General features: G+C 26.8%; 1 protein-coding gene across 1 annotated transcript in view; it reads left to right on the top strand.

The window, feature by feature from the left end:
* Positions 1-5,431: 5,431 nt before the first annotated feature.
* Nlg4 (Neuroligin 4) overlaps positions 5,432-24,484 on the top strand; it is a 207,505-nt gene continuing 188,452 nt past the window's right edge. The window contains exons 1-2 of the mRNA XM_065498841.1: positions 5,432-6,072; positions 12,519-12,736. Coding sequence (XP_065354913.1) covers positions 5,432-6,072; positions 12,519-12,736 — 859 coding nt within the window. The remainder of the gene's footprint in view (positions 6,073-12,518; positions 12,737-24,484) is intronic.

The raw sequence follows: 24,484 nt of genomic DNA, 5'->3' as shown, positions 1-24,484 counted from the left end.
GCAAACCACTAATTTGAAAAATGTGCTTTTTTTATTTAAAACCCCGCACTTAAGTAGTCAATTATGAAAACTAAAGCACTTAACTTAAGTTTTATTAATAACTACTTAACACCAAGTAGCTGCCCTTTCCTCAAGCAAACCCTATAATCACGCAGTTCCTGCTTGATTTACTATAAACATAAATCTGTTTAATTTAACTGCTACTTACAATGACCGAATAGTAAAACAGTAAACTTTCAGTAAACTAACTGAATATATGTATAAAAGGGAGTTAGTTAGTTGTGGAAAGAATAGATTATGAAACATACAATTTATGCAGTGCTTTCTTTTTATTCCAAACAAATCTTTATTTCTTTATGTATTTGCGAAAAATCTTTTTGTTGTTAGAATATAAAAAATGTAACATAATCGCACATTAACCTAAAACGGTACTTAAAATATCGAAACAAAAGCCGTTCGTAATCTGTAAAACTGCAATTACAGCGCTCTAAAATAATACTTAAACAGACAGTTGTTACAAATAACAACAAAAAAAATACATACAATATATATAGTCGTATTTTGCAAAGAAGAAAAGTCTTATAGAGTTTGTCAGTGATTTTTTCTGCTTTAACGCCACGTTAGCAACAATTGCTTTAGTTCTTTAGTACATGGGGCATCAACTGAAGTGGAGTGGAGTTGCAAGTGTTTTCTTTTTTGTTGCATTGTGTACCACTGGAGTTGTTGTTATTGTCTTGTTTATACTATTCTTTCTTTCTTGTCTTTGCTGCATTCTAAATATTTAGGAGTCTCAACAATAAAACTGCAAGTTTTTATTTAGTGTTGTTGTTGTTTGTTTTTTATATTTTTGTTGTTGTTTAATGCGCACAATTTCCCCTAATGTTTTGTGTCTGTGTATGAGATAAGCGATTTTTCTATTCTATTCGTATTTTCTTCATTTTTTTTAATGCAGACTTTAATTTTGTATTCTGTACATGTTATATTATTTCCGTTTTTAGTTTGGTATTTTTTTTTTACAAAAAAAATAATGAAAATAATATTATAATGCAAGCACTCCATTTGTAAATAATACTTATTAAGAGATTTTAATATATTTTTTTAGCAACTAAAAAATGTGTTATAATTTCATTCTATCTTTATATGACAATAAATGGTTAAAAAGTTTCAAAAACTGTTTTAAAAAATAATAATATCCAAATAATGTAACTGATATAAGAGATTTTTGACTGGAAAGTTTGGGATTGAAAATTTACCATAATATATGACTAAAATATTTTCGATCAGTAATCGTTTTTTTTTTGCAAATTGCAATGAAAACAAGTAAGAGAGATATATTCGGCTGTGTATACCCTTCACCAAATTATACTTTAAAATAAAAAATTTAAATATTTTTAGGTAAACAAAGTTTTTTTAAAAAATAGTTTGTGAAATTTTCTTTTCTTAATTTTTTAAAAAAATTCTTTTTATACCCTTCACCATCTTGAGAAGGGTATATATAAGTTTGTCATTCCGTTTGTAATTTCCACGATATAATTTTCCGACCCTATAAAATATATATTCTGGATCCTTATAGATAGCGGAGTCGATTAAGCCATGTCAGTCTCTCTGTCTGTCTACTTAACTACTTTTAACTACTTAATAATAAATCGCTTACCTTTTAGTACTTTTATAAAATTGAAAAAAGCACAAGCAAATATACTGGCGAGTCATTAAAAAGAGAATATTTAGTGTTCAGAAATAAATCTGTGGTAATTTTTATATATTTTTTTGGTACTAAAAAAATAAAAGTAGCAAACAAGATACCAGCTACTCAGGAACACATTTATGATTATTTTTCTAATATCTTTTGGTACTTGCCAAATTTGTTGTACTTTTGAGATATTTTTACTTCTATAAAATGCCAAAAAGTACGTACCAGCTACCCAGTATATGGTTCTTCTATAAAATTAAAAGTAATTAGAAATTAGCTAAAATTTCTAACTAATCAATAATAAATTGCTTACTTTTTATAATATTAAAAAAGTACCAGAATTTTTAAGTACTAAAAATAAAATGTTCAAAAGTACTAAACAAGATACCAATTCAATTAACAAACTAAAATTTTGATAAAATATTTTGTATTTTTGAAATTTTATAAAATATGTAGCCAAAAAGTACCAAAGTGACTCATTAAAATGAGATTTTCATAATTCTCAGTTACAAATGTTTTCAAAAGTTTTAATACTTTTTGCTATTTTATTAGAAACCTGAAAAATTTACAAAATCAGCCAATTTCCTACTACTACTTAGAGATATATTTCTTGGTATTTTTTGTGGTGCCGTTGGTACTTGTATAAAATGACAAAAAGTACCAACAAATACATCGGTAAGTCATTTAATTTCTTAAGCTCAGTAAAAATTTAAAAAATTACATAAAATACCAAATTATTATGTGGTCCAGCGTTGACATGAAAAAATATTTCGGTTTCATGTCTGGCAGCATATGCTTTCGACCAATGCTCGCTTCAATCGAATCTGCTACGTTCGGTACAGGTTCCCTGTGATGGTCTGCTTATAATAGATAGGATCCTTTTGCTCCCACCAAATAAAGAGAATTATCTTAGCGCCACGCTCGATTCGGGTGATAGGCCGGGCTTCACATACGCTCCCTTATGCCTCGAGTTATCTTAAAGGAGGCATTTATTATTGCATATAATGATTTGATACAAAAATGATTTTCTTTTATAGCGTTCAAGCAGCATTTCAGACTTGCAAAATCGTTTTTCAAAGTCTCTCGGCTTCAATTCGTATGGTACCCGATTTGCCTGCTTTTGGATGAATCCTCATAAAGTAATGCCGTCAATTCTTGGTCTTCAAACATTTTTGGCTGGCCTGGGCGATCTTTCTTTTACATGTCAAATCACCACTCTGAACCGCACAAACCATCTATTGCACATTGAAACCGATGGAACACATTCACTACGCTTTAATGGACAATCGGTATGCAGCGGCACTTTTTTTCAAATTAAAGTAGTAAAGCAAAACTTCCTGCATATGACGATTCGTTATTACAAAATTCGACGCTTTCTTAGTAAAAAAAGCGTTGTTGTGTATATTATAATTTTCAATAACTAAGTGAGAATAAATGACAGATATATAGCCTTCAAAATGACATATAAGGTATTTAAAAACAATAGCTACGTTCAAAAGATATGCCATCTATTTTAAATCCCGCATTTATAAGTCATACACCCCCAAAATATAAATAATTCTTTTACAAATTAAAATGATTTTCTTATAATCGTTTTTCAATTCCACTCATTTTTTATATTCCTAGTAATTTTTAATAAATTTCAGCTATTCGTTAATACATTTTTTGGTACTTCTATCAATATGTTGCCAGGTACTCAAAGTTAAATTTCATGGTACATTTAGAAAGTAACAACAATTACCAAAATGTAATTCGGTAATTCATTGGAAATTAAAAAAAATCTACAAGCTTTTGGTGAATGTCTTTAGGGCTAAACATTTTAGTAAAAAATTTAATTAAATAAAAATCTAGCTCGACTGACAAAATTTTCTTGAACACAAATTTTTGCCAGAAGGAATTGTCATGCCTGTGATCGACTTTAGTATTTAATGAAGGGACTTAATAAAGAGTCATAGATATTTTGCACCTTTGATTTCAATATTTTCAAACCGAAAATGAATTGACCAACTACATAAATTATCAATATATGAATAATATAAGACACAAATCAATAATGCAGGTTTAATAAATGTAAAACATGCTTCGAATATAAAAGTCTTAAATATTTTCTTCTATTTGAAAGCTGAAAACAATAGTTTTTCTTCTGAAAGAAAATCTAAACATTAGTTTTTTTAGTATTTGATTTCTTTCCTTAATCTACCTTGAAAAATTAAAATTTTTTTAATTTTTTTTGTAACTCCAACATTTAACACATTTTCAACACCTGCTTCATGGCGTCAACTGTTAACTACCACTAATTTAATTCTTATTACAAATAATTTGACAGCAGACATATAGATACAAATAGCGGGAAAGAGAAAGATACAGAAAAAGAAAAATACCTTTTTTACCTCATCATAATTTACACAAATTTTTGAAAAACATTTGTAACATGTGTTACCGCACATTTGTAGTGATTACCGTAGTTTGAAATTTAATCATAGTTTAATTTAATTTTTCCAACTGGCTGTACTTCAATAAATGTTTGTGTGTGTGTTTAATATTACACGTTTTAACATTTACCAGAAAAGTATGCAACATAAAAACTAACTGTAATAGTAAAATTAAAAATTTAATAAAACATTTTCCCGCAAATGATGTATAATTAAAAGATATAAAAGTCATAGTTATAGCTGATACACAGTATTTCGGACAATAAATGACTCAAGTGAATCAGATATAAGAGTGTTATAATAAATACTGCGAAAATCAATAACAAATTTATATTGGTGCGTATGATTAACATTTATTTAATACTTAACACTCATTCGTCATGATGTTTTAAATAACAAGTGCATACTTTTAGGGAGATTAATTAAACATTAATAAATATGGGACGTATGATTTATATTTATTTCACTCACTATTCCATAACACGTATACGCTATCGTTACATAAATTAATATTCAAAGCATACTTTAAGGAGTAGATTTAAAAACCTTATTTTTCACTTGTCATTTTTACTGATTTTAATTGCAATAATGATAACAGCTCATAAATTTTAATAACATTTTTATTTATTTTCTTGTATTTACAGATGCTGCTCAATGAAAATACAAAAAAAAAAGAAATGTTGAAACAATAGACAACATTTCCGAAAACTGCCATTAGTTAAACGCTATGAAATGTGAAAAACATCAATAACTACAAAAATTGTTATCAAAAACACTAAAATTTACATTATACTATTTAAACAGACATCTGCAGCAAACAACCAGAAAAATAACAAAAAAAAAAACGAAAATAATATGAGAAAAACCCAGCAAAAATAAAATGAAATTTCACAAACATTTTGCTTTAACAATAAATATTGGCTTTGAAAACGATAGATATAAAACTATGAATACCGCAGAATAACAGCCAACAACAATAACAATAACAAAATTCAACTTAAAATTTATGCAATAACAAAGAAAAATAATAGAAAATAACATAAAAACAAAATCGAATTCGATGGGAAAAAGCCAATGTGTTGTTGCTAAAAACATAAACACTAGCAGGCAGTCTGACAGACAGACAGATAGAAAAACGGAAAACTAAAACAAATGCCATGTTAAACTGTAACAACAAATGAATAGAAAAAGAAAAACAAACAAAAATAGTTGTTAAACTAACAAAACCAACAACAACTAAAACAAAAACTGCAATAAAGTAGAAATAAAAAAGAAAAAAACAAAAATAAAACTCCAATAAACCAACATTATGCGGCTGACAAACTGCAATTGCTTGAAAACGGCAGCAACAACAAAACAAGAAACACAAAAACTGCTGAAAATACACAACAACACAACAACAACAACTAAAGACTGTAAAACACAAAATACACCAGCACAAACTACAAAAACAAAATCATTAAAAACATGCAAAAAATCACTGTCAACGACAGCAGCTGCTGCTGCTCAACAAACACCAACAACAACAGCCACTACAAAAATAGCTAATACTTTAGCTGCAGCAACAGAACTACTTTACACTAGAATTCCAACTACGACAGCAACAGCAACAACTACAACAACTCCCGCAACAACAGCAACTTTAACAACAAGTTGTCGTTGTAGCTTTAAGCAAATGTGGTGGTGGCGCCATCAACGTCGCTGGCATTCTTTAACCGCCACCCTAATATTATTTTGTCTCTCCGCCTTGATACAATCATCACCCGCTCTCAATATACAGGCCTCCAAATCGGACATTTATAAAAATCTACGTCTCGGTCATCGTATCGTTCAAACACGCTACGGTCGTTTGCATGGCCTAATACTGCCACTGGACAATTATCGGTTTTTGCGTTCGGTTGAGGTATTTCTGGGTGTCCCATATGCCACGCCACCCACCAAACAAAATAGGTGAGTGTCATTTCTTTTTTTTCTCTTGTGCACTATTTTTTTTTTTTTTGCAGTGAAAAAGCAACATATGGTTGGACAATTTTATATTCATGCAATTACAATATTAAATTTATATTGTAGATTTTTTGTGTTAAGAATATCACAAATGAATTAACTGAACACCATTATGACTAAGAATGAGTATGAATAGTGAAAGTGTGTACTTAGGTTTTAATTTTTTTATATGTTTTAAAGAATTTTCATTTGAAGGAGGTTTTTAGTTCTAAAAAAGGCACAACAAAAAATTAGATTTCCAACAAAGTTTTGTTCCCAAAAAGCATTAAAAAATTTATATTCCAAAATTAACTTTTTCAACAAAAACATCTGCAAGATAAAAATTGTTTATAAAAAAAAGCTTTTCTATTATATGGCTTTTTCACCATAAAACCTCCACTAAATTATATTTGCCAAACTATTTCTCCGCCATATCATTTTTGTGGCAAAGCATTATAATGAGCTTTCCTCTCCAATAAAATTTTTCATATATTTAACTGTGAACTTATCTTTAACAAAACAAAAGCTTTTAACCAAAATAATCAAACGTTTTTTTTGGGAACAAAAAATCTATTTTATATTAAGATTTAGTTTTAATGTGCTAAATTCCCAATTTAATTATCGATAAATTCTCTGAAATTTATTCTTGCGGAATAAGCTAGCCCTATCTACCAAAGGTTCAAGCTTTACTTATAAAAAAATATCAAAGCTTGGACAAAAAAACAACAATAAACAGAGATTTTATATATTCTAACACTCCCAATTACAATAGGATGGCTTATCTCCGACTACAAATGTAATTTTGTAAATTTGGATAAAGAGAAAATCTGTTTAGACAATGAAAATAAAATTTTTTTAAATAGAAAATCGTTTCAAAAATAAATATGTCATCAATAAAAACAGCTTTTATTATTATAAGCACAAATTTTAAATAAAAAAATCGTTATCCATAAAAGCATTTGCAATCAAATAGCTATTTTACAAATAAAGCTTTTTAAAATGAGAAAGCTTTTTCACAAATAAAGCTTTTAAAATGAGAAAGCTTTTTCACAAATAAAGCTTTTAAAATGAGAAAACTTTTTCACAAATAAAACTTTTAAAATGAGAAAGCTTTTTCACAAATAAAGCTTTTAAAATGGAAAAGCTTTTTCACAAATAAAGCTTTTATAAACAAAAAGCTTTTATCATCAAAAAGTTTTTCCACCATTTTAAGAAAATGTTTCCTTAAATCGTTCACAGTCTAGAAGCTTTTTCACCAATAAAGCTTTTAGTGAATAAAAGCTTTATTGGATAAAAGGTTTTAGTGAATAAAAGCTTTCATAAATGATACAGCATTTATCATTTTACAAAATGTTCAAAGAAAACAAACATTCCACTTGAAAAGCTTTTACAATAAAAAATCGTTTTCACAAATAAAGCTTCAAACAGCGTTTTCTGCAACAAAAAAGTTTTATAAATAAGGAATTTTCATATTTTATCATCAAAATACTTTTTGACCAATGATGTTTTATCACCAAAAACCTTTTTTAACACTAAAGATAAGGTAATAAAAAAAAAATTAAGATTTTTCACCAATAAAATACAAATATTTTTACAACAAAACAGCCTTTTTCCATAAGAGAGCTTCTAGCATAAAAATGTTTTTTTCCCCAATAAAGGATTTATCATCAAAAAACATTTTCTAGAAAAACACAGAATTTGTCACTTTTACTAATGAAGCTATTTAATACAGCTTTGTTTTCAAAATACCAAAAATATATTTTCTTTAAATTCTATTATAACTAAAAAGCTTTTTCGGGGAAAAAGCTTTCATCGTCAAACAGCGTTTTCTCCAAAAGAGATTACATCATTAAAAAGATTTATTCACCAATAAATCTCTTTTACTAAAAAGCTTCTTCTCCAAGCATTTCAAGTTTTTTTCACAAACAAGTTTCGTTCTATTTTTCCTTTCTATCCGTACGATGACTCGAACGAAATTTTGGCTCCTCTATTTTCTGCGAACGTAATGAGACACATTTACGATATAGATGAATATAATTTATGTGGACTTCGTGTGACTTTCAAAAGCTTTTGTCTTCCTATAAGATCGAAGAATAGGTTTCAGTAACCTAAAGTCATAATCGTTGTTCCATGAATAATTAAGGCTTTCAACAAAAAGGGCCTTAATAGCAGCGTTACAGAAAATTTTAGCTATAATTAAAGATATGAAATTTTAGCATCCTAACTGATTACAGCATCTTTTATTAACTATTTGTTAACCCAAAAGCTCGTTTGTTTGTTCGTTATCAAAAATGTTGATATGAATAAATAAATAAATAAAAAATATATTTTAAAATTTACTAAACAACTTTACAACAAGTAGAATGTACAGAATAATTTCCTCAAAATATGGGTTATTTCAAACATTAACATAGATGTTATTACGGGAAAAAACTCAAGCACTTTTTATAAAAAAGTTAACAATCAAACAATCTTTTTTATAAATATTGGGATGGTTAACATGAAAGTCGGTGGTTGGTTGTTTTTCCATTTTAATGATTTAATCAAATTAAAAGTGTACAACACGCACTTTTACAAAATATCCCCAGAAATTGAACACAAATGATATGAAATGTAAAAATAAACAATACTTATATACATAATATGAAAAAACAAAGTACTTGTATTTTGCAGCCCAACTTAAAAAAAAATAAAAATAAAATTAACCAACAAAATACCTTTTGAATATTTGCCCAAATTATGTTTAATTCAATATGTAAAAAAAACATGGCTGGTTCTGGGTGACTGGCTGATTGTTTGTTTTTCGGATGTTATTTTTGTTTCTTGTTCCTCTGCTAGAATGGCGTTCTGTTGTTTACGTTTTAAAAACATGATCCGCTTAACATGGGTTTTTCCCGCTGCTTGTTTTACGATTTTACATTTTATTTTGCTTTTTATAATATTTTATTTTTTTATTGCTTTTTATTGTTTGTTAACAAATTCCGAAATTCCTGTAATTGCGTGTGACACTAAACCCAAATGAGAAGCGAAAGCATTGCGCCCCAAAAATATAAATAAAAAAACTTGAAATAATAAGGATTCTTGTTTTCCTGGAGAAGGGGTGTTTGAAATAAAAAGGGACTTAAAATTAGAAATAGGATTTGAATGTGTAGCAACAGCTGTTGGAATATTTTGTAAATGAAATACATCAAAAAAAAATAATATACAAAAAACAAACAACTCATCAAACCGCCAGCAACCAACCAACCAGCCAGCCAGTCACTCAAAGCCACAAAAATGAAACAGAAATAATGTTTTAATAACAAAAATATCAAAAAAAAAATAATATGATGGCATAAGGTTGGTTGTCTTTAATATAAAATCATATTTAAATTGTATGTGACACTGATACAGAGTTACAAGTATGAAAAGTATAGTGATGTTAATGTTTGAGGGGTGAAATTTTTATTAAACCTTCTTCTTCTACCTACCTTACCACCCAGTTGTCTATGTTTGTACCACAATTTGTTTACTCTACACTTTGATTGTGGTAATAGCAACAAATTTACAAACAGTATCATCATCATCAAAAACGACATGTTGACCCATCATTATATTTTTATGTTTAACTGTGTCCTTGTTTAAATTTATCTATGTGTGTTTCACAAAATTTAAAATTGTGTAGGAGGTCAGATTTTTTAATTTTTATTCTGAATTCTATTTAGGTTTAGCATGAATTTTGGTAGTTTTGATGATTTTTAATCAGAAATTTCTAAGAAAACTTTCGCTTAGAGCTGTACTTGCCAGAAATTGGAATACAAATTTAAATTATTTCATGATAAAACAGAGAATTGTATTTGGCGAAACAAAGAAAATCTTCTAACTAAACCCTTGTTAATGAAAAAATTTATTTTTATATTGATTTTTTTTTTCAATAAAATTAAAAAAACAAAGTATTTTGGTAAGAATATAGTGCGCTAAATTCCCAATCTATTTTTGGGGGATAAGCTAGTTCCTATGCGCATTTCTCTTGTTTGCTACAGGAAACCTTTTCCCTTTTGTACAAAATATTTTTAAGTGAAAAAAGCTTTATGAATGAAAGAAATATGTGAAAAATTTTCTTGAAATAAAGTTATTTTAATAAAAAAATTTGTTTTGGTTAAAACAGCTTCCATAATTAATCAACAATTTTTTTTTGTGAAAAAATGGTGGAAAGCCCTTTCTGTAAAAAACAGAAAATCGCTGCTCTTAAAATTTATTCAGTGAAAACTGTTTTTTTAAAAAGTTTTTATTTTGCAAGAGTTTAACTTTTTTAGTAAAAGCTTTTTGAGGAAAAAACTGTTTTAGCTATTAGCTTTTTGGTGAAAACTTTTGTAATAAAAAACTTTTTAGTAAAAATACTTTTTTGTTCAAAGCTGTTTTGGTGAAAAATATTTTAAGTAAAAAAGCTTTTTTGCTAAAAAAAAAACTTTTTTGGTGAAAAACTTTTTTAATAAAAAAACTACCGGTGACAATTTTTTTGTAAAACTGTTTTTTTTGGTGAAAAAACTCTTTTAGTAAAAGCTTTTTGTGTGAAAACTTTTTTTTCGTTAAAATCTTTTTTGGTGAAAACTTATTGTAGTAAAACAAATTTTTTGGTGAAAAAACTTTTAGTAAAATTCTTTTTTGGTGAAAAAAAAAATCTTTCAGTAAAAGCTTTTTTGGTGAAAAAACTTTAGTAAAAGCTTTTGTGGTAAAAAATGTTTAATAAAAGCTTTTTTTGGTGAAGAAACATTTTTAGTAAAAGCTTTTTTGGTGAAAAAAACTTTAGTAAAAAAAACTGTTTTTTTTCTGAAAAAACTTTTTTAGTGAAAGTTTTTAGTAAAACAGCTTTTTTGGGAAAAATGCTTTATGTAAACTAGAGTTAATTTCAAAAATTTGATTTGCGGTTATCATCATTTTTCTGAAGGTTTTTGCGTAAATAAAAATAATGGCGTCCTTTTTTTTGGAAAATTTTCACTCCTTGTGGTGGTTTAACGCACCTAAATACGCGCATTTTGAGCTCATTTTTCTGTAGAGCAAAAACGATTGAATATATTGTAAATCTGAATTCACCAGTCGATTCTGAATCAAAAATTAATATAACTGATGTTTTTTGAGTCCTTAAAAATAGTTCCGAAAACCCACAACAGGGGACGCAAATCTCATAAAAAAATAGCAAAAAGAATTTTAGTTTTTTTAAACAGGCACGATGAAAAGCCATTTTAAGCTTAGCAAAACGGCATCAATATCTTTTTCTATCACTTTCTTTTCTATTTTTTGGAACTATTTTTAAGGATTCAAATAACATCAATTATATTAATTTTTGATGCACAATCGACTAGTGAAATTCGACTTGCAATATATTCAACCGTTTTAGTTCTACAGAAAAATGTGCTCAAAATGCGCGACTTTAGGTGCGTTGAACCACCACAAGGAGTCAAAATTTTCCAAAAAACAGGACGCCATTATTTTTATTTACGCAAAAACCTTCAGAAAAATTATGATACCCGAAAATCAAATGACGCGACCTAGTCACAAACGAACTCTAATGTAAACATATATTTTTGGATGCAAAATGTTTTAAGTAAAAAAGCTTTTTGAAGAAAACCTCTGACAAAACTTTTGTTACTGAAAAACTAAATATATTTTTTTATATTACTTAAACACACGTGTTCATAAAGCTATAATCTAATTAAACTAAACTAAGAAATAAAATTTGGGACTCTCTTTTGTAAATAGAAGACTAATTGGAACAATCCTATTTGTATTCCACACAAAAAAAAATTGAAATTAAGCTTAAACTAGAAACGATATTTTTGTGTATCACAAACAAAATGAACAAACTTTTATTTGCAATTCCAAGTAGATAAAAATTAAAAAAAAAAATCACCCTTAAAACAAAAGCCATAAAGTCGATTTTAAGTCCATAAAATTAACTATTATTTCAAATTTCGTACCATAAAACAAATTTTCAATATAATTAAAAATGTTGTTTTATTATTTCAAAAAAATGCTTTTTGTTTTGCAATTTCTTTTTTTTTATTTACATTCATTGAAAAATATTTGAATGTATGAGCTGGAAAACGTTTTGAAAGCTTTTTTAAAATATTTTTTATGGTACGTAAAAAACAAATGTTCTATTTAAAAATAAAGTCGACTTTAACAAAAATTAACTTTAAAATTTCTTTGAATGAATATTTTTAAAAATTTTTAGAATACAAGTGCTATCTACAAAATAAATTTATTTAATATTTTTAAACTTATATATCTAAATTATACATTATTTTCTTGCTGCTCTTCGACAGAATTGCTTATTGTTAATTTCCTTTAAATATACTTATATACCACATTTATATTGCTCTTCTTATCTTAATTCTCAATATTACTATTTTTATTTTTGTTCATATTTGCAGATTTAGTCCTACACGTGCACCAGCTCCCTGGGACGGAATACGTATATCGGATACATACAGTCCCGTATGCCCACAACGTTTGCCAAATATACAAAATGAAACGGCTGCACTGGAGAAAATGCCAAAAGGACGCTTAGAATATTTAAAAAGACTATTGCCACATCTGGAAAATCAATCAGAAGACTGTCTATATTTAAATATATTTTCACCCATCAATGGTAAGTGCAATGACTTGTGATGACATACTTATTTTTTCTATTCCATACTCTTGTTTTATTTTACTCAAAAAAGGCAGAAAAAAAACCGAAAAAGTTAAATACATAAATGTTTTAAGTACATAATAATTTCATGTGCCAAAAACAATATTGATATTAGCCCAATAAATAGATAGATAAATATAATACAAATACATACCCACATGTGTGTTACTTTATGTACAGGATTAATAAACTTTGCCAAAGCCAAATAATGGTTTTCATATAAACAAAATTTATTACTCAAACTTTTACATTGACTGCCAATATGCAGCCTTAAACTGAGTACCACCCGTTAACCAGACAGACTAACATGTTTTTAATTAAAAATTAACCACAAAAAACGTTTCATAATCTCATTAATTTATTTAATAAAAATTAAACAAATAAAAACAACAACAACAGCATCATCGTTCTCATATGATGTGTTTTATTAATTGTATTTTTAAAATCACTAAAAACACAATTTGCAACAACTTTTACTTTTACAAACACACATTTTTTCACTTTGGTTCGGATGGAGATCGAATGATGGCTCATATATTAAGTATATGTTGAACAAACAAACAAAAAATTATAAAATAAAATTACTATAATTAAAACAATAAATTCAATTAAAAAATAAAACAACAAAATGCCCCCACACATGGTAAATGTCACAAAAAAAAAGCTAATAATTGAATTTGTTGCAGATAACGAGGGGTTTTTTAAGTAAAGGTTTAAAACGAATTAGAAGGGCGCTAATGAAAATGATAAATACTTACATACTATTTCCTTATATATTCAAAATTATAACTTCTTATTTATATTTTTTTTTTCTAAGCATACTTTCGATTGGGTGTGGCTTTAAGTATGCAAATATGTTTGAAGATCTGTATTTTAACAATATGAAGATCTGTATTTTAACAATATAGACATCAAATGGAAGGTGTTTTAAGTACTGTTTCAACGCTATATAACACATAAATCGGTTTGGCAAAGGATCACTTTGAGGAAAATATAGAAAAAATCCTATTTAAGTAAATATCTAGATAAATCTAGTGTGTAGAACTTTTAAAATCACGAAAAACACAATCATTTTGACCCCAAGTACTCTTAACGGTTAATTTCATTTTTGTACTGTTATTGTAAATACTAGACCTCATGTTATATTTTTCTTAGGTTTCATCAAAATCGGCCAAAAAATATATAACATTTCGCTATCTTTAAATTAGAAATTCCAAATATTGAAAAATTTTACATTTGACCTTCACGATTTAAGGGTTAACATTTTCCGATTTTAGGAAAACTTTCAGACTATATTTAGAATTACCTGTACTATAATATTCTGTACAGATTTTACTTAAAATTAATAACAGTAAGGAAATTGGGCTTATTCGCCAAAATATGACCAAAAAATTTGTTTTTTCTCGAAAATCTTAAAATGAAAATCGCAGGTACGGAAAAACTATAGGAGGTTTTGACATATTTTTTTCACATTTTTATTCCCTATTATGTTGTAAATAAATCCCCATGTGATGATCAAAAAATTCTGAAATTTGTTTAACAAAATTTTTAAAAATTTGAAAATGGAGTTTTGAAACTGCCGTTAAAAAATATATATTTTTTTGGTTATGCCATCGAATAAGTTAACTGTATCCTATGAAGATAAAAGTAAATATACAAGTAAATACGCATATATTTTAAGTAAAAATAAGCTTTTATTTTAATACTTCTCAAAATATGTTAATTTTGTTCCTAAATTTCTTGTTCTAGTGGCCTGAGACACGTTAATGGCCTGTCGATTTTTTAATAACATTTTTCAACCAATTGTTGTCTTTTATATCTCATTAGAACGACAATTACGTACACATTTCGATTCTTTTAAATTAAATGGCAAAAGTAATTATTTAATGGGAAAAATTTAAAAAAAAAATCAAAAAAAATGCATTTTTCTCTTTTCACCTCAAAACTAAATCGAAAGTCGGCACGGGTTGCCCTTCTTAGAACAAGCTAAATAATTTTTTGGTGGCATTTTAGGTCATTGCTGTGGACACGTGTGGACACGTGTGGACACGAATACAGTTTCAAAAAAGAATTTAAACATTTTTGCAGCAAATACTTCACAGTGTGGACTTACATGAATTTTTAAACAAAATCTGGTAGTTTTTCGGCAAAAGAAAATTTTATTTGTTCATATTGCATATATCTGAAAAAAATACTTTTTTTTTAAGTAATAATTTTCTAAATAAATACATTTCAAACCTCTACTGTTTCTTCATTCATTTGATAAGAATAATGAATTCTAAAAGTACCTTTAACTCCTACACTAAGCTTTGTTGTACATTATATGCTTTATATTATTATACCCTACACCACCATAGTGGGAGGGTATTATGCGCTTGTGCAGATGTTTGTAACGCCCAAAAGTATTAGTCTAACACCCACCTTAAAGTATACCGATCGACTTAGAATCACTTTCTGAGTCGATTAAACGATGTCCGTCCGTTCGGTTGGTTTGCTGGCTGTCCATGTAAACCTTTTGCGCAGAGTACAGGTCGCAATTTTAAAGACATTTCGATCAAATTTGGTACATATTATTTTTTCGGCCCAAGGACTAAGCCTATAGAAACTGGCTGAAATCGGTCCATTATTTCACCTAGCCCCTATACAAATGTCCTTCCGAAATTGGACTTTATCCGTCATAAATGTTCAATTTATAAATGTATCTCCACAAATTGCTCTCCAAATAAGTTCTATATATACAAAATTCATGTCACCAAATTTTGTTACGATCCGTCCATAATTAGTCATAGCTCCCATATAGACCCGCTTCCGAAAATCACGTTAACGTGCATAAATCGCTTAAAAATGTTGGTATACTCACAAAATTCAACATAGTAAACTTTCATACAGACATAAATCACACGACCTAATTTCATGATGATCGGTCCATACTTGGTCATAGCCCCCATATAAGGCCCACTTCCTAAAATCACTCAAAAATATAAATTATTGAAATTTTAAAAGAAAAATGTTTTTGGTCTTTTACTTAGTGTAGGGTATCATATGGTCGGTCTTGACCGTGCCACGCCTACTATCAATAATCCGCTAATATTTTCCTCAAATATTTATAAAAACGTGAAAAATTTGAGGACTCTATTTTTTTAATTTACATCATATGGGAGATGGATATCTAATAATAGATATTTCAAACACCGTTGCAATGGCGTATATAAAACCATAGTAAGTTGGACCTCCAATGACTCAAAATCGGAAAAATATTTTTTAACCCGATTTTTTTTCACCAAAAGTTTTTTTCGCTAAATATTAAAAGCAAAAAAAAATTAAAATTAAAAAAAAAAAATAATTTTGAAAATTTAAAAAAAAAAAAATTTAAATTTAAAAAAAAATTTCGAAAAACATAATATTATTTTAATTTGGTGCTTATCCCTAAAAATTTATTTTAATAAATAAAAAGTACCATATTACTAAAACGTACTTTTTTCCAAAAAGTACCTATTCCAAAATTAACTATTTATAGCATAAAAAAATTTATTTAAACAAGAAAAATTTATATTTTAAAAAAAAAATACATTTTCAAAATACATAAGTACTTTTCTATATATAGAAAGATTACTACATAATAAAATTCAACGCAAATAACTTTCATGGCGATCGGTCCATAATTAGTCATAGTTCCCAAATAAGACCCTCTTCCGAAAATAAATTATTGAAATTTTAAAAGAAAAATATTTGACCGACCATTTTTTCTTACTTGTTTGAATACATGTCATTGAACAATTTGACAGAAATAGTTAAACTGTACTTTTTAAAGAGACTTAGAGCTTTTTCTTGTGATAAATTGGACTAAGCGCTTTTGCTCATCACTACAAAACAAAAACAAAATGCGAGATAACTCCAATTTTTTTCTTTGTAATCAATGTATTTTTACTTTTATACATTACTGCATTAAAATCTCAATTTCTAAAAAAGTGGACTTAGAGCCTTTGCATGTTAAGCCAGCGATATGAGAAAAATTTAAAATTCCTAAATTAAGTGCTTTACCACTAAATTAATTTTATTAAAGTAAATATATCGTATTATTAACAAAAATAAAATTCTAATTGAGAAAAGGTATCAAATTACAAAAAAGTATTTTTTTTTTAAAAAGTACCTTTTCCGAAAAAATAACTTTTTATAGTAAAAATAATGTATTTTTTTCTAGTTTCTGGACAATATTTTGGTTTTTTAAGCCGCTTAATGTACTAATATTTCATGTAAATTAAGTAAACGTACTTTATTGTAGTAATTTTAGTACTTTTCGAACATGGTAGCAAAAATTCACAGAAATGTATTTAATTCATTTCATTTAAAATTTGGTACTTTTTTATAAAAGACCTATTTTGTTTTGACCAGAAAAAAGTACTTACTTAAAAAGCACTATTTATTAACAAAAAAAAGAATGTTTTTATAAAAAAATTTATAATAGATGGAAATTTTTAGGACTGCTATAAATAATAGCTTTTTGAATTAAGTAGTTTTATAGAAAAATTACATTTTCCTCATTTGTGTATATGATATTTTAATAACTAGATTGTTTTAAAATAATATAGTTTTTTAACACCTCTTCTTTGGTTATCAAATAATGGTACTTTTTTCAACAAAAGTACTTTTGTGAATTATGGTACTTTTTGTTAATTGAAATTTAAATAATATAGATTTGGTTTACTTTGGTTCTTTATTTAAGTACTTTTTCTTTGTTATTAAATAAATTTTTAAAGTATTTATATTGTTTGTAAACAAAATATCAGAAGAAGATCTCTTTTTAGAAAAATGTTTATTGTCCAAATTTGCATTACTTCAAAGCACAATTTTAAAGCCATTTCCATCAATATTATCCACCTTAGAATCAACCCTAAACATGTTTTAACAAATAGTACTGTGTAAATTAAAGTTCTGCTGTATGTTCATGGACAAACTGATATTAATTACAATATAAAGGATATTTAAAAAAAGCTCGTTAATCTACACTTAGACAGGAAAAAGCGACATGTGTCCATATGCTTCAATGTAAATCAAGGTCTATAAACAATAATACTTTATACATACTATATTAATGTATACATGATAGTTAATACAATAAAATCAATTTTTATTACTCGTAACAAGTTGGCTTTTAAAACAATAAAATATTCAAATAAAATACATATCACATGGAGACAAGAACAACTAAAAAGCAACAAATACAAAAAAACAAACAGAATAATAATTAATCTCTCACACTGAGCACAACAATAAAAATTCAAAAAACTAAGGGAAAACTGTAAAAACAAAACAATTACACATCTCAATATTCGGTTAAATGGTTACTTTGATGACAAAAACACAAACACACACACACTTGCCAGTAATCAAACCCATACTCACACACACACACAAAGTCACTTACACAACTACTGCTGTGTTCTGTTTTGAGCAACATGTAAATGTATTTGTGGTCATTTCCTGTTTAATACACATCAAGTGCAGGCATACATGTGGTGAGAGTAACCAGTAAAGTATGTGTGTGTGTGAGTGTCAGTCACTCCATTGGTTACTGCGTTAAATAGATTCTCAACTACATTTCAATCAAAATTACCATTTTGTCTAAAAAGCTCTCCTTCCTTTCCATTCCATTCGTTTCGTTTGCTAATGATGCCGCTGCTCAGTTGTTGACATCAAATCAAATGGAAACCACCTCATTTTAACCATTTACACGTAAACGACAAGAGTCCATTCAAATCAATGGTTGAATGGCTGGATGGATAGATAGATAGATGTTTACAGCTTTTTCTTTCTAGCTATTTAACTAATTGTGTGTGTCTCTGTCTTTTTGTTTTGCCCCAGACTTAGTGCCAGACTCTATAACGACCTCTAATGCATTAAGTATAAAGACACACACAGATACTTTTGTCATGATATTCACTGCCTTTTAGCAATAGGCTGTAGTAAGTAGTTGGAGAGAAACCAAATAAAATCAATTTAATTTAACTACTTCAGGGATTTTAGAAAACAAAAAACTGTTTTCTTTTTTCAAGCAAATTTAGGTACTTATTTGCAAATGTATTTTGTCTTTATTTTATTGGATCCTTACAAAAATTTAACGCATTTTTCTTATTATTTTCGCACGAATTCACCATGGCAACTAGAGTCAATACAGTAACGCCATGAAATTGATATTAAATTAACATTTAAACAAGCAGACAATGTAAATTGTGGAATTATTTTATTGTTATATTAATACAGTAAATGCTAAGCAAAAGGGATGGGGATATAAATACTTCTGTCTTATAGAAAAACATATGTATATCTATGTATGTATATTAAAAAAACGAGTTAGAAGATAACAAACGGTAGGGCCGAATCATAAATTGGGATATACCCAACCTTTTTTGTCGCACTTTTTATATACAACAAAATCAAATTTTTTCCACAATTACAAGGTCCAACCAATAAATGAAGTGGAATTGCCGAGAGCTAAAAAAATGTAATTAATGAATACTTCCTATCCAAATTTGCTATCGAATGTAATATAATACAGATATTAGTGATTTTAGTTAAATTTAAACTATTATTTTTAATGCTAAATTTTTGGGTATACTTTAAAATAAAATTCTTAATAAATTCGAAATTAACCCTAAGCTCTCTTATGTTGCGACTTATATCTGACTTTCTGGTTGAATTTTCCGTTTTGGTGTATTCAGGGACTTATAGTAAAATTTCACGAATAATATTTTTGCGGAACATTTTAACACCTCAGATTTTAATATTAACTTTAAAATAAAAATTTCAAAAATATTTTTAGGTATACAAAATTTAAAAAAAAATTTATTTTTCAAATTTTTTTTTAATTTATTATGGAAAAATTTATTTTCAAAATTTCTTTTTCAGTTTTTTTTTTAAATTTATTAGTAAAATCAATTTTACGACAAAAAAAAATTTTGGTGATTAAAAATTTGGGTTAAAATAGTAGTAGAAATACTACTTTATTAAAATAGTAGTAGAAATACTACTTTTTTAAAATAGTAGTAGAAATACTAATTTTTTAAAACAGTAGTAGAAATACTACTTTTATAAAAAAATATTGGTAGAAATACTATTTTTTTAAAAAAATAGTAGTAAAATTAATACTTTTTTTAAAAATAGTTGTAAAAGTACTACCTTACAAAAACAGTAGTAGAAATACTACTTTTTTAAAAAAAGTAGTAGTAAAAATACTACTTTTTTTAAAAACAGTAGTAAAAATACTACTTTTTTTAAAAATAGTAGTAAAAATACTACTTTTTTAAAAATACTAGTAAAAATACTACTTTTTTTAAAAAATAGTAGTAGAAACACTACTTTTTTAAAAAAAATAGTAGTAAAAATACTACTTTTTTAAAACAATAGTAGTAGAAATACTACTTTTTTTTAAAAAAAATAGTAGTAGAAATACTACTTTCTTAAAAAAAAGTATTAGAAATACTACTTTTTTAAAATAGTAATAAAAATACATACTACTATCTTAAAAAATAGTAGTAGAAATACTACTTTTTTTTAAAAAAATAGTAGTAGAAATACTACTTTTTTAAAAAAAATAGTAGTAGAAATACTACTTTTTTAAAAAAATAGTAGTAGAAATACTACTTTTTTTTTAAAAAATAGTAGTAGAAATACAACTTTTTCAAAAAAAATAGTAGTAGAAATACTACTTTTTTACAAAAAATAGTAGTAGAAATTCTACTTTTTTTAATGAAAATTGTAGTAGAAATACTACTTTTTTAAAAAAATAGTAGTAGAAATACTACTTTTATTAATGAAAATTGTAGTAGAAATACTACTTTTTTAAAAAAATAGTAGTAGAAATACTAATTTTTTTAAAAAAATAGTACAAATACTTATTTTAAAAAATAGTAGCAAAAATACTACTTTTTTAGAAAATAGTAGTAGAAATACTACTTTTTTAAAAAAATAGTACTAGAAATAGTACTTTTTTTAAAAAAATAGTAGTAAAAATACTACTATTTTTAAAAATAGTAATAAAAATACTACTTTTTTAAAAAAATAGTAGTAGAAATACTACTTTTTTTTAAAAATAGTAGTAAAAAAATATTTTTTTTTTTTTATTTCATTTAAAAAATTTGTTTACATATTTAACTTAGTTCTAATCCCGCGAAGCCATTCCGCTTGTCTGCAGGATACAAAAATAAAAATATGGACTCAAATAATTTTATTAAAAAATATATATACATATTATGTTTAGATATTAAAATGTTTAAATACATTGCGAGGATATAAAATGTAATTTTAATAATGATTTTCTTTTATAAATATTAGTTATATTAAGTAGATATAACGGTAACTTGTTGAAAATTGTAGGTAATATAACGGCTAAGGTGTTTTTGCCATAGTTGTTTCTGTAGCGCTCAACTTTGTATCTTCCTTCAGTACGAAGTCGTGTGCTGTATGTATGGTCTAGTGGTTTTAGGAATCAGTCGTCTTTATAAAATTCATTAAAAAGTGTGGTGTAATATATACTTTTGACGTTGAGTATTCCTAGCTGGGTACCGATGTTATTATTTGGGCTGATGTTGTTGCTCCTATTAATGCTATTACTTTCTATTTTGTTTGCGTTCAAGTTTCTGCGATTCTGGATGTTGGAGTTTGAGGTGTTGTTGTTTGGATAGTTGTTATTCGTAGAGTTGTTTGTGTTTATATTATTGGCTGTGTTACCGTAAACCAGGTCGTAGTTAGTAAATCGTTTGTTGTACTGGAGATTTTTAAATAGTATCTTCAAAATTTGGTTTTGTGTTTGTTGCAGCGATTTGCAGTATGTAGAACTGAAATAGTTTTAGAAATACTACTTTTTTAAAAAATAGTAATAGAAATACTACTTTTTTCTAAAATAGTAGTAGAAATACTACTTTTTAGAAAATAGTAGAAATACTACTTTTTTAAAAAATAGTAGTAAAAATACTACTTTCTCAAAATAGTAACAGAAATTCTACTTTTTTAAAAAATAGTAGTAGAATTACTACATTTTTAAAAATAGTACTTTTAAAATAATACTTTTTCAAAAGAGTAGTAGAAATACTACTTATTTAAAATAGTAGTAGAAATACTACTTTCTGAAAAAGTCTGTTTCAACGTACTAGAGCTGGTTTGTGTGGTTCAGAAGTGGTGATTTTGACATGGAAGACAAAGATCGCCCAGGCTAGCCAAAATAATTTGAAGACCAAGAATATTCGGCCAGACCATAATATTCCATCATGACAACGCTCGACCACATATTGCAGTAATTGTTAAAAACTATTTAGAATATTTATTTCGATAGATGTAGAACGCTCTCTCTGGGCTACGATTCAGTTTCGAACAGTGTATCTGATATTGGCATTATTCGTCTTGTCCTCCAAAGATGAGATGTTCTTTTGGCTCGCAATCCATATGTAGCCAGAAAGATGGGAAAAGTTCATAGCTAACAATGGCCAAACTTTGAATAAATTTACATATGTTGTAAACTATTTTTTTTTCTTTTTTAAAATTTCGAAAAAATAGCAGTTGAATTTTTTTTAAAAACCCAAAGAATATATTTTATAAAGCTGTAGAGACTCAAACTGGAATATCCAGGGACTTTTTATTTGTTGAAATACATGATATACACTAAAATAGCTGATATTTTTAATATAATTTTGACAATATTTGTCAAACATTTTCTATATAAAAAATACTCCAAAAAATATTATAAAGTCCCATACTATAAGTTTCCATTGTTTGTATATCTAGTAATTTATTGCCTTAACAGCTGTAACTGCTTATGTTAAATTTATTTATACGTTTTTCATTTTTATAAATTTCCATTCATACCAACGAATATTTACATAATTGAAATGCAACACATTAATTTCCATTTATTATGTGTTTATAAAAGTGATAAATTTATTTGAAAACATTTAAGTTAAGTTAATGGCATGCAAGTAAAATAAATAAATATCAAGTAATTTTGCACAACAAGGCATGCATTATTGACACCTCAGGCGTATGAGGAATATTTTAACAAATAATTATTATTCATACGCATAGGGTTGGTTGCAATAAAAGTAATTTTTAAAAAACATTTGTGTATAATATAGCCATATAAAGTAAATATAATACACCAATTGGCGAGAATTTCTTCCGGCTATGTCTTTTTCATTATAAAATTTGTATTACTCATACAAGATCTAGCAATAACTTGAATAATTAAGGCTAAACTACATGACCTTCAAAGCAATTACAAAATCAAGGCAGCCAAATCAAATGGAAACGAGAGCAAACTTAGATCATATGGAGCCATTTTCATAAAACCATTTTAAACCAAATACATACACATAAATGTGGCTGGCATTAAATGAAAAAATATTAGATTTGTGTTTTTAAGTATAACAACGACAAAAAATTATCTACTACATACAAAAATAAACTCTGGCACTCACATATACATACATATTTATGCACTGATATTAACATACATTTAGAGCAGAGGAAATTACTAAAGGAAACAAATGATAAAAAAGGAAATAAATCGTCTAAAATTGCCTTAAAGCACAAATGAAACCAAACGAACTAGTTTAATATCCGGCATATTAAAATGGAAAATTAGCAAAAATAAAAAATAAAAAAAAAAACGAAAATAAAACGAAATTTAAACAAGTATTGTACATAAACATAAAATAGCAGCCATAATATGATATTAAAGAATTTTATTGCAATTTTACATGTTTAAATTAAAGTATTTGTTATTTTGACATTTAGTTTAATGCTATAAGAAAATATTTTGAAATAAATTTGTAATAAAAAAAATTTTTATAATCTCTGCTTCACTCAGAAAAAATATATAATTATACATGTTTACTGTAACTGTTTCAAAATGTTTACAAGTTTTTAAACAATTATTGGCACTACTATATGATTGTGGTAAGCATAATAATGTAAAGTTACGATTCACATGATTAAAGCAATCATTGTAGTAAATATGTTGTTCTTAGATTATTATTATTTTTTTAAACAAACGCAAACTGCGAATCGTTTTGCTTGTCTGCAGAAACACCCAGAGTGCCTGGCAGGAATCGAACCCGCAAAACTAGGATTGATAGTCCAGCATACTATCGTGTAGTCTATCGGTGCACACATTATGATAACACAGTACGATACTCAATATTAGACACGAACCGGATGATATACGTCTTTAACAATAAATTAAAAGGAGAAAAACTGCGTTTTCAGTTTTTCATTTCGTGATCATATTTCCTTTTAAAAGGATTTCAAATTTTCAGAGAAGTACATTTTTATAAAAATGTTTTAAAATACTTGTGATCATCCTACTATGTCAAATTTGGTGTCAGATGATCAAGAAGGGTCGTAAAATATTTCGTATTATTTTTATTTTATCCTGTAAGGATCAAAAAATGTCAAAAATGTCCTTTCAAATTTTTATCCTTGAATATCCTTTTAGATTTCCAATAATTTTTTTTTAAAAAATAGTGAGTTAAAGATCCAAATATTATATACCACATGCCAAAATTTCTTAACCACTTAAGTGCTAAAAAATATTTTAAATTTAAATTATTTGATTTTTTATATTTTCTTTTAATATTTCATTCGAAAAAAATGTAACAAAATCCGCTGTGAAAAGCAACGAAGAAGACTTTTTAATAAACAAGTAAAATGGTATAG

Source organism: Calliphora vicina, chromosome 1 (genome assembly GCF_958450345.1).
Source record: "Calliphora vicina chromosome 1, idCalVici1.1, whole genome shotgun sequence".
Lineage (NCBI taxonomy): Eukaryota > Metazoa > Arthropoda > Insecta > Diptera > Calliphoridae > Calliphora > Calliphora vicina.
The sequence above is the reverse complement of the archived record's forward strand: the minus strand, read 5'-3'. Positions and strand labels throughout refer to the sequence as shown.